We start from the raw sequence: 12,637 nt of genomic DNA, 5'->3' as shown, positions 1-12,637 counted from the left end.
CAAGCATTAGACCTGCCTAGAGAACAAGCTAAGCCATAGGTATTCTTTGCTGTTGAAAACCAATTGAGACAGAAGAAGTAATTTTCACGGATTCAGATTTTGTGGCTAACAACTGACATTATACCAAAACTCCGTAAAAGATGTTTACTGATTTGCCCAGTAACAAAGTCAGCAGAGCAGGTTGATGCTACAGTTTCATTCGCGGTTTAAACAAAATTACACTGGTTATCAGCAAATGCTAGTAGGTCATCGTTTTTAGACTGTACGATGCTCAGATATTATCTCGTTTTTGGCTGTTATTATGCTATATTTTCTTCCCAGATATGGAGTATTGTTGTCATAGCAAACCGTAAGTATTTTCAAGGTACTTCTATAGCCCTGTTCAAATTTGTCGTGCTGTAATAGTGAAGCAAGCTTAATTGATAACTAGGCCTAAACATCATTTTATATTATATTAACAAGCGAAATGCCGCAATGCATGCATGTGGTCAAAAATCTACTCTACCATCATTTCTGTCGCAAACTTTTGGCTCTTACCATATGAACCATAAATTACTATAGACATACATTCTAGAGGTCTCTTTTTATAGGACGTTAAGCCACAAACTTAAAATATGTTTTTTGGGTCCAAGAATTATTCTTTTTAAATTATCTGATATATGAATCAAAACGATATTTGATCAGATAAACAAAAACATTTTATGGCCTCACTTAAAATACTACCCTGGATACCAGACTCACTATATACAATTTTATTTTATGTATATTGAGTCTGGTTCCCAGGGTATTGAAATACTAACTTTTTATAGCCCTTTTTTCTGAATTATTGTTATATTTCCTCACGCTGAATCTTACATCAATATAAGAGCTCGGCATCAAAGAAGTTTTTTCTTCGACAATTGTGTAAATTGTAACATTTTTTACTAAGGATGAGAGACTACCAGGGCGAGGGGTACAGTTTCTATAGTCTGTAAGCAAATCTTCAGTATACATCCCTTTTTATCGAAATGTACCGTATTATCATACAGTATGACTCTTTACAGAGTCAGGAAAACATTACGGTCGTACTGCCACTGACCAGAGGAAGGTCCATGAAAAACAACAAAAGCTCATATGACACACCCAAGCCACGCCCACTTTCTACTGTTTTGTGAGGAAGGTTTGCCTTCTGGGATGTTTCTGTCTGGAGGAAGGTTAACAACTTTTCTGGACTCTGACTCTTCATTTCTTTTCATCAATGAGAGGAATCGCAACTAAAGCACAGACATTCTGTGATTAAAGCCATATTTTTAGGTCCATCTTGATGTTCCCCATAAAGTAATAACAGCCCCAATTAGAAACGTAAATTTATATGATAAAGCTGGCATTTGTATCACTCTGATTGAAAATTGCTTTCTGCTACACAATTGTATTTTCCCAAAAATATGCACGGCCTTGAATTTGCAGTGGCAGTGTTTCTCACTTGTCCGAATGGAGTGGTCCGCCTCACTTTTGCTGCTACCCATTCTACATTTTGCTGCGACGCATCTTAAACAGGGTTTTAGATCTCTGTCTCAGAAACTGCCATCGAAGAAGTTTCTATTAGGCCCTTGTATTTGTTTAGATTGCCTTGAACTCCCTCTAGCTTGCGGGTAATTTTGCAGAATGCAGGTTGTGAAATATAAGCTCTCTGAATAAAGTGAACCAATAGGCAACAGAAACTGATCTGTTCTCGTCGAAATTAGCCTGAATTCCTAAAAACCGTTAAATACCACGAAACCTCCATTTTGCAGAAATCTGTGTGACAAGATTCACCGAGAGTTACCAAAATTTACCTTGAAATACTAGATTTACCGAGATTTTCCGATATTTGCCGATAGTTACCGAGATTTAACGAAATTTAACGAGATTTAACGAGATTTAACGAGATTTAGCGAGATTTAGCGAGATTTAGCGAGATTTAGCGAGATAGCTGTCTATTGTAGGCAAGTGCCTGTTTCCTAGAAACGACTTTTTCAAGGCTTTGATTACATGTGAGAATGGACTGTCAGTAGCTGCATTATCCAGAAAGTTCTGTTGCCAAGTTTATGAACAACTATGATAAATTAATAAGAAATTGCCTACATTTTGGAAGAAACCACTGTTAGACCTTAGAATTTATAGATTTTTCAATTTAGACTGGTTTTTGCAGTTGTCTTAATCTTCCAACCCTCTTCCCTACTTTAATTTTTTTTATCCTGATAGGAGAAATTATAACATTGTTTAGCTTGGGCTCATCATAATTTGCGTTTTCCTTTTAATGATTATAACTTATGGATTGCTTCATCTCTTCAGCAAGTTTATCAGCAGAAGATATCATCTGGAAGGTGAATGAGAATGTTCAACCGAAGTCTTTTGAAAATCTAAACTCTTTATCTAATCCACCCCCGGAATTAAATCTGGACCCAAGCCGAGGTACGAAACCATGTTATAGTATCGTTTTCGTTACAGTTATCAAAATGTTTTTTATTGCATAATTTATTAAATTCTAGTTGTTGCAGTAGTGAAAAAAGACTTATTCAGTTCAACATGAAGCAATGTCAAGAAATTTATAAAGCAGTTCATTGGCTGCGAAAAGAACGCGATCAGTTATTTACATGGAAACAAGTTAAAATCAATTTTTTGAATTCTTTTGAATTTTGGGCTGTTTTGATTTCATCTGGAAGTAAGTTCCAGATTTTCTTCCCTTGGAACCTGTGTGATCTGATTCCATAATTGGTAGTTCTAACCGTTGGTAACGAGGAAGTTGTGCACGAAGGTGCAAAATCACTTTTGATACCAGATTTTGATAATCATTATTAAAGGATATAATTACTTTTATCGTTCGTATTGCTATCCAAGTTCCCAAGGTTTCACCGATGGTGATGATGGCCATCTTGGTTCGCAAACTTTGAGACACAAAAATGTTTATAGAGTCTCCTGAAAGTAGTGTTTCCTGTCACAATTGCCTTAATCCAAATTCTCAGTGCTGAATTAAGCAATTCATATTTGTTCACTTTCCCCAGCTCAGGATTATCCAAAAATGCCCTTACAAAAGCCTATAGATTCCCCTACATTACGCTGGTTGCCCAGGTTTTCTATATCGTATCCTGTTTTCTCAGCCTTAAAACCGTTATTGTGATCTTTCAGGTTTGGTGGAACAATTATTCGAAGGCTGTATTACCTTAGAAAAAAAAGAAAAAGATGCACTAACATCCGCCAGCTTGAACAGTGATGAAAGCAGCCCCGTCAAAAGGCGGGTTATTTCAAGCAGTGGAAAGCGCTGGCAAGCCAAAAATATCCCATACGAAATTGCCGATGTTGGATTCAGTGGTCAAAGTAAAGGTGAGATTTGGCTAAAAAAACTTAAGCGTACATTTTACAAACCTCTTTTTCACTGCGAAATACTGAGGCTTTAACTATTTGCATTCCTGTTGGGCGAAATGAAAAGTGATGGAGGTATTTACATAGAGAATTCTAATGTAGGACAATAAAAGGCAGCATCAGCTGACGTGAGCCTGCTTACTTGGTAATAGATCAATTATTTTGCAGACCTTCTGTGCACAATTTATTGGTACTCAATTGTTACTAACTATCATCATGTTAAGGTGTAGTTCCATAATTTCGTTAAATACGTCTCAAGCAAGGCTCCTATTCATTGCAAAACTCTCATCTTTACAATTATCTCGATAGCATTTTCTGTTACAGCCATTTTGTTGATGAACTTGTGCCTTATGAACGATTCTTTGCGTCCAACATCGTATCCCCTTCCTTCAATCTGTCTAGTTTACTGATTCTCAAATCAATCCTACCAGAAAGAAACTGTTTTCCGTTAGACCTTTATTTAGTCAACTCGAATCGAATCTAATCAATCCTCAGAAAGCTTGGGATGTGGACATAGCTTTTGACTATTAAAACTATTGAAATATTTTTTAAGAAATCTTACGGGAGCATATAGAGCGTGTCTTAGAGCAACTGGCCTCCGTTACCTGCTTGACATTCAGATCAAAACGAGATAATGACAGTCATTGGCTCCAATTTTACGATGGATACGGGTATGGAAATTCTCAACATTATTCTCTAATAAAATATGTGGTAAAAAAACTGTTCTTATATTGCTATAAAGTTCTAAAGTTTTGACGTTATAAAGATCTGTTTTAGAAATTTATAATTTAAATCACCTAACAACCTTCAAATCTTTTCTTGGCCATTTCTCAGCTGATTTTTGCATAATTAACTTACTTCGAATATTTTATGGTGCTGTTTCAGGATATGTGGTCAAAAATTAACAACTCTGAAAGTATAATTTTCATGAAGTCACACTTTTGAACTCTATGCTTATTGCAACCCATCGTTAGGAATGATGCAGATTTTTTTGAAGAGGCCTAGACTTGTTTGGCATTGAACGAGCAGCAGTCTTTTAAAATTAAGTGAATTCTACCATGGAATGGATGATAGATAGGAAGAAATATAGTGGGCTGGAACAGAATGATAATTCAAGTTGATAATACAGTGAGCTGCGATATGCTCAGGCCAAGAAACCTTTACAGCACTTCACAGTTTGTGGTATTATGATATTTAGAAGGCATTATGATGGTGTTTTAAAAAAAGAATTGATCACTTTTGTATGAGAGATGGATTTACGAATTTGGTTACTGTTTTGATGTAATTTGCCTTTTTGCTTTTTGTCTCAATACACACTCATAATACCTATTCTATGACTTGTTAACTTCTTCATTTTAATTTTAGCTGCCATGCTGATCTTGGTAAAAAATCAGCTGAAAAATCGCCCACGCAGATATCAACAGGCAAAGGCTGCCTGGCAGATTCTGTTATAATGCATTTGCTTCTTCATGGCCTAGGTAATCATTTTCTCGTTTTAACACCGTTCTGCATACCATATTTCCTTGCCTCATTAAATATAGCACACCCATCTTGAATAATGATTGGCAACGAGAAGCCATCTATAAAACGTACTGGGAGAATTTCAAATACATGAAATACATGAATCAGCTTGATTGGCAAGAATATCGTCTATATTTTTTTTCGACAACCACTTTTGTGGCATTGAGCCCTAGCTGCACTTATTAATTTTCTGTCTACTCAAAGTTCCTTTTGGCAATAGCAAGCATTTGGAATCACCTTTTATTTTCAGGATTTTTGCACGAGATGAATCGTGTCGACCGAGACAACTTTATTGATATTCATTGGGACAACATCAAACCAGGTTTGTGCACCGTTCTTCTTTGTTAGCTGTCGAATGTACGCATATTTAGAATATGTCTGATGTGTCATTTATCTGTAAGTGCATCAAGTATACCATCAATTCGTAATGTTGAAGGACTTGTGCCACCTAGTTTTGTGCCAAATTTTGTATCTTTTGGCAACTTTAAGCAATAGATACCTGAACATGTCTGCAAAATACTGCCTATTTGTCGGCTATTTAAATTTTAGCGGGAAACATGTCACGTGTGCTAAAACAAATAAGTTAAAGCAACCTTCCAACCCCCAATCAAATTTCAATCAAAAAAAGATGAAGGGCAGAGAGCAGAAGGCCGCAAATAATTCACAAGTCAAATTTCATATTAGAAACAATCCTAAAACACTTCCTTTTCAGTATTCTCTTTCCCCACCATTGCATCCATTCTAGCTCAGGTTTTTTTCGTCATGAAAGCTTTGTAGAATAAATCGGGCTGTAAGTTACCTCCGATGAGAAGGTTCACAAAAGTCCTTTTCCTTACAAATTTCCTTTTCTTTGTTTCTTTACGTTTTTATGATCTCTGATCATTAGAATGACAATCAATTGCTATGTTTCCATCAAGATAAACTTCTGCAGTTACATTATCTCTGAAATTTATCGCAGCAAATTCCTTAATTTTTAAATGCAAGGAAGCCTTTTAACTATTAGCAGCTTCGTGAGGAAACAAGCAATTTGTCTTCCTTGAATAAGATAGGGGACTTTCTTTAGATTCCACGTTTTATTTTTAGAAGCCTACCTTTTAAGCTATGTGATTATTTTTGATAATTTGCAAGCAAGTCTACAATGGAGTTTGTGCTCTTAGCAATGATTCAATTCTAGAAATAGCTTTTTAGAAAGATATTTATAAATTTTGCATTGCTGCATACTGTTTTTCCACTGAAAGGTGAAGAAGGTGAGACCTGGGAGACGATCCTACTCTGGCATTCATTTTATCATAATTTTTGAGTTTTTCCAGAATGACTTCATTCTCCAATCTTCGAAAAGTTTTTTTTTAATTTGCTCCATTCAATTATTATTGATTTTAATAGCAGATTTCAGTTCTGTGTAAATAAACAAAAATACTGGTAGATAAACAAACTATTATTTTATTGAATAAACAATAAACAGAGAGGAATGAACAGTTAACAGAGAGGCTAGCATAGAAAAACTTAAGATTCTTCTGGAACACTAGAACTTTTTGAAATATTCAAAGATTCTTTATGCGTCAACAATAATAAGCCGTACTTTTTCTAGAACTTTTCAAATGGTTCAATTGACAATTTTCATTTCTCATTTCTTTTCATAAAGTATTCAAGTTGAATGAATTTAAGTACTTGCCGCTCATATCAGCTGAGTTAGTATGAGAGTAATCGAAGCTACTGCCCAGTGAGTAGGATGAGATAAGGACATTCTCCGTTTTAAGAAGCCAAAAGCTACAAAAACCATTCTAAAGCGTTTTTAAATTCCTACAAATCTCTGGGAGAATTTCCTTATGTCAGCGTTTAAGATGGAGGAAGATAGAAAACCTGTAAAGCTAACATTTCAACATTTGTATGCTCCTGTATGGAAATCCTCCTAGCGTTTTCACATTTTACGTGGTTGGTATAAGACAACTTGGTGATAAAAAAGAGGAACTAAAGAATGTAGTAGAGGGCGAAATGGTAATTTCTGGCTAACACATAGATACAAATACGGCTTTCAAATACATATACTCGTTCAGACTGTCATTTGAAAAAGTTTCCTAAGTTTCCTCAATAAACGAAACAGCAGAAATTTAATAGGTACTTGTGAGCAACTTAAATTTTGAAACTGCAAACTCCAGTACAGAAACTCTAGAAAATAATATTTTTAAGACAAAAATTGTGTTAATGTGGCTTCGTAAAACTTGTTCTCTATGCTATGATTAAAATAAGTAAACTGCATACCGAGGGGTGTGGTTACTATAGCAGGAAATAAGTAGAAACGACTAGGAAACAAGTAATAACAAGCAGAAACGACTAGAAACAAGTAGTAACAAGAAGAAACGACTAGGAAACAAGTAATAACAAGCAGAAACGACTAGAAACAAGTAGTAACAAGAAGAAACGACTAGGAAACAAGTAATAACAAGCAGAAACGACTAGAAACAAGTAGTAACAAGAAGAAACGACTAGGAAACAAGTAATAACAAGCAGAAACGACTAGAAACAAGTAGTAACAAGAAGAAACGACTAGGAAACAAGTAATAACAAGCAGAAACGACTAGAAACAAGTAGTAACAAGAAGAAACGACTAGGAAACAAGTAATAACAAGCAGAAACGACTAGAAACAAGTAGTAACAAGAAGAAACGACTAGGAAACAAGTAATAACAAGCAGAAACGACTAGAAACAAGTAGTAACAAGAAGAAACGACTAGGAAACAAGTAATAACAAGCAGAAACGACTAGAAACAAGTAGTAACAAGAAGAAACGACTAGGAAACAAGTAATAACAAGCAGAAACGACTAGAAACAAGTAGTAACAAGAAGAAACGACTAGGAAACAAGTAATAACAAGCAGAAACGACTAGAAACAAGTAGTAACAAGAAGAAACGACTAGGAAACAAGTAATAACAAGCAGAAACGACTAGAAACAAGTAGTAACAAGAAGAAACGACTAGGAAACAAGTAATAACAAGCAGAAACGACTAGAAACAAGTAGTAACAAGAAGAAACGACTAGGAAACAAGTAATAACAAGCAGAAACGACTAGAAACAAGTAATAACAAGCAGAAACGACTAGAAACAAGTAGTAACAAGAAGAAACGACTAGGAAACAAGTAATAACAAGCAGAAACGACTAGAAACAAGTAGTAACAAGAAGAAACGACTAGGAAACAAGTAATAACAAGCAGAAACGACTAGAAACAAGTAGTAACAAGAAGAAACGACTAGGAAACAAGTAATAACAAGCAGAAACGACTAGAAACAAGTAGTAACAAGAAGAAACGACTAGGAAACAAGTAATAACAAGCAGAAACGACTAGAAACAAGTAGTAACAAGAAGAAACGACTAGGAAACAAGTAATAACAAGCAGAAACGACTAGAAACAAGTAGTAACAAGAAGAAACGACTAGGAAACAAGTAATAACAAGCAGAAACGACTAGAAACAAGTAGTAACAAGAAGAAACGACTAGAAACAAGTAGTAACAAGAAGAAACGACTAGGAAACAAGTAATAACAAGCAGAAACGACTAGAAACAAGTAGTAACAAGAAGAAACGACTAGGAAACAAGTAATAACAAGCAGAAACGACTAGAAACAAGTAGTAACAAGAAGAAACGACTAGGAAACAAGTAATAACAAGCAGAAACGACTAGAAACAAGTAGTAACAAGAAGAAACGACTAGGAAACAAGTAATAACAAGCAGAAACGACTAGAAACAAGTAGTAACAAGAAGAAACGACTAGAAACAAGTAATAACAAGCAGAAACGACTAGAAACAAGTAGTAACAAGAAGAAACGACTAGGAAACAAGTAATAACAAGCAGAAACGACTAGAAACAAGTAATAACAAGCAGAAACGACTAGAAACAAGTAATAACAAGCAGAAACGACTAGAAACAAGTAGTAACAAGAAGAAACGACTAGAAACAAGTAATAACAAGCAGAAACGACTAGAAACAAGTAGTAACAAGAAGAAACGACTAGGAAACAAGTAATAACAAGCAGAAACGACTAGAAACAAGTAATAACAAGCAGAAACGACTAGAAACAAGTAATAACAAGCAGAAACGACTAGAAACAAGTAGTAACAAGAAGAAACGACTAGGAAACAAGTAATAACAAGCAGAAACGACTAGGAAACAAGTAATAACAAGCAGAAACGACTAGAAACAAGTAGTAACAAGAAGAAACGACTAGGAAACAAGTAATAACAAGCAGAAACGACTAGAAACAAGTAGTAACAAGAAGAAACGACTAGGAAACAAGTAATAACAAGCAGAAACGACTAGAAACAAGTAGTAACAAGAAGAAACGACTAGGAAACAAGTAATAACAAGCAGAAACGACTAGAAACAAGTAGTAACAAGAAGAAACGACTAGGAAACAAGTAATAACAAGCAGAAACGACTAGAAACAAGTAGTAACAAGAAGAAACGACTAGGAAACAAGTAATAACAAGCAGAAACGACTAGGAAACAAGTAATAACAAGCAGAAACGACTAGAAACAAGTAGTAACAAGAAGAAACGACTAGGAAACAAGTAATAACAAGCAGAAACGACTAGAAACAAGTAGTAACAAGAAGAAACGACTAGGAAACAAGTAATAACAAGCAGAAACGACTAGAAACAAGTAGTAACAAGAAGAAACGACTAGGAAACAAGTAATAACAAGCAGAAACGACTAGAAACAAGTAGTAACAAGAAGAAACGACTAGGAAACAAGTAATAACAAGCAGAAACGACTAGAAACAAGTAGTAACAAGAAGAAACGACTAGGAAACAAGTAATAACAAGCAGAAACGACTAGAAACAAGTAGTAACAAGAAGAAACGACTAGGAAACAAGTAATAACAAGCAGAAACGACTAGAAACAAGTAGTAACAAGAAGAAACGACTAGGAAACAAGTAATAACAAGCAGAAACGACTAGAAACAAGTAGTAACAAGAAGAAACGACTAGGAAACAAGTAATAACAAGCAGAAACGACTAGAAACAAGTAGTAACAAGAAGAAACGACTAGGAAACAAGTAATAACAAGCAGAAACGACTAGAAACAAGTAGTAACAAGAAGAAACGACTAGGAAACAAGTAATAACAAGCAGAAACGACTAGAAACAAGTAGTAACAAGAAGAAACGACTAGGAAACAAGTAATAACAAGCAGAAACGACTAGAAACAAGTAGTAACAAGAAGAAACGACTAGGAAACAAGTAATAACAAGCAGAAACGACTAGAAACAAGTAGTAACAAGAAGAAACGACTAGGAAACAAGTAATAACAAGCAGAAACGACTAGAAACAAGTAGTAACAAGAAGAAACGACTAGGAAACAAGTAATAACAAGCAGAAACGACTAGAAACAAGTAGTAACAAGAAGAAACGACTAGAAACAAGTAGTAACAAGAAGAAACGACTAGGAAACAAGTAATAACAAGCAGAAACGACTAGAAACAAGTAGTAACAAGAAGAAACGACTAGGAAACAAGTAATAACAAGCAGAAACGACTAGAAACAAGTAGTAACAAGAAGAAACGACTAGGAAACAAGTAATAACAAGCAGAAACGACTAGAAACAAGTAGTAACAAGAAGAAACGACTAGAAACAAGTAATAACAAGCAGAAACGACTAGAAACAAGTAGTAACAAGAAGAAACGACTAGGAAACAAGTAATAACAAGCAGAAACGACTAGAAACAAGTAGTAACAAGAAGAAACGACTAGGAAACAAGTAATAACAAGCAGAAACGACTAGAAACAAGTAGTAACAAGAAGAAACGACTAGGAAACAAGTAATAACAAGCAGAAACGACTAGAAACAAGTAGTAACAAGAAGAAACGACTAGGAAACAAGTAATAACAAGCAGAAACGACTAGAAACAAGTAGTAACAAGAAGAAACGACTAGAAACAAGTAGTAACAAGAAGAAACGACTAGGAAACAAGTAATAACAAGCAGAAACGACTAGGAAACAAGTAATAACAAGCAGAAACGACTAGAAACAAGTAGTAACAAGAAGAAACGACTAGGAAACAAGTAATAACAAGCAGAAACGACTAGAAACAAGTAGTAACAAGAAGAAACGACTAGAAACAAGTAATAACAAGCAGAAACGACTAGAAACAAGTAGTAACAAGAAGAAACGACTAGGAAACAAGTAATAACAAGCAGAAACGACTAGAAACAAGTAGTAACAAGAAGAAACGACTAGGAAACAAGTAATAACAAGCAGAAACGACTAGAAACAAGTAGTAACAAGAAGAAACGACTAGGAAACAAGTAATAACAAGCAGAAACGACTAGAAACAAGTAGTAACAAGAAGAAACGACTAGGAAACAAGTAATAACAAGCAGAAACGACTAGAAACAAGTAGTAACAAGAAGAAACGACTAGAAACAAGTAGTAACAAGAAGAAACGACTAGGAAACAAGTAATAACAAGCAGAAACGACTAGAAACAAGTAGTAACAAGAAGAAACGACTAGGAAACAAGTAATAACAAGCAGAAACGACTAGAAACAAGTAGTAACAAGAAGAAACGACTAGGAAACAAGTAATAACAAGCAGAAACGACTAGAAACAAGTAGTAACAAGAAGAAACGACTAGGAAACAAGTAATAACAAGCAGAAACGACTAGAAACAAGTAGTAACAAGAAGAAACGACTAGGAAACAAGTAATAACAAGCAGAAACGACTAGAAACAAGTAGTAACAAGAAGAAACGACTAGGAAACAAGTAATAACAAGCAGAAACGACTAGAAACAAGTAGTAACAAGAAGAAACGACTAGGAAACAAGTAATAACAAGCAGAAACGACTAGAAACAAGTAGTAACAAGAAGAAACGACTAGAAACAAGTAGTAACAAGAAGAAACGACTAGGAAACAAGTAATAACAAGCAGAAACGACTAGAAACAAGTAGTAACAAGAAGAAACGACTAGGAAACAAGTAATAACAAGCAGAAACGACTAGAAACAAGTAGTAACAAGAAGAAACGACTAGGAAACAAGTAATAACAAGCAGAAACGACTAGAAACAAGTAGTAACAAGAAGAAACGACTAGGAAACAAGTAATAACAAGCAGAAACGACTAGAAACAAGTAGTAACAAGAAGAAACGACTAGGAAACAAGTAATAACAAGAAGAAACGACTAGAAACAAGTAGTAACAAGCAGAAACGACTAGAAACAAGTAGTAACAAGAAGAAACGACTAGGAAACAAGTAGTAACAAGCAGAAACGACTAGAAACAAGTAGTAACAAGAAGAAACGACTAGGAAACAAGTAATAACAAGCAGAAACGACTAGAAACAAGTAGTAACAAGAAGAAACGACTAGGAAACAAGTAATAACAAGCAGAAACGACTAGAAACAAGTAGTAACAAGAAGAAACGACTAGAAAACAAGTAATAACAAGCAGAAACGACTAGAAAACAAGTAGTAACAAGAAGAAACGACTAGAAACAAGTAGTAACAAGAAGAAACGACTAGAAACAAGTAGTAACAAGAAGAAACGACTAGGAAACAAGTAATAACAAGCAGAAACGACTAGAAACAAGTAGTAACAAGAAGAAACGACTAGGAAACAAGTAATAACAAGCAGAAACGACTAGAAACAAGTAGTAACAAGAAGAAACGACTAGGAAACAAGTAATAACAAGCAGAAACGACTAGAAACAAGTAGTAACAAGAAGAAACGACTAGGAAACAAGTA

At 34.9% G+C, this 12,637-nt stretch overlaps 1 protein-coding gene across 1 annotated transcript in view; it reads left to right on the top strand.

The window, feature by feature from the left end:
• The window catches only part of LOC135694134 (uncharacterized), a 54,211-nt gene that overhangs the window by 34,464 nt on the left and 7,110 nt on the right, over nt 1-12,637 (top strand). The window contains exons 10-15 of the mRNA XM_065212824.2: nt 322-349; nt 2,314-2,433; nt 3,148-3,342; nt 3,935-4,052; nt 4,747-4,859; nt 5,153-5,224. Of these exons, the coding sequence (XP_065068896.2) occupies nt 322-349; nt 2,314-2,433; nt 3,148-3,342; nt 3,935-4,052; nt 4,747-4,859; nt 5,153-5,224 (646 nt within the window). The remainder of the gene's footprint in view (nt 1-321; nt 350-2,313; nt 2,434-3,147; nt 3,343-3,934; nt 4,053-4,746; nt 4,860-5,152; nt 5,225-12,637) is intronic.

The sequence above is a fragment of the Rhopilema esculentum genome, chromosome 11, assembly GCF_057945365.1.
Source record: "Rhopilema esculentum isolate cy_ngs chromosome 11, ASM5794536v1, whole genome shotgun sequence".
Lineage (NCBI taxonomy): Eukaryota > Metazoa > Cnidaria > Scyphozoa > Rhizostomeae > Rhizostomatidae > Rhopilema > Rhopilema esculentum.
The sequence above is the reverse complement of the archived record's forward strand: the minus strand, read 5'-3'. Positions and strand labels throughout refer to the sequence as shown.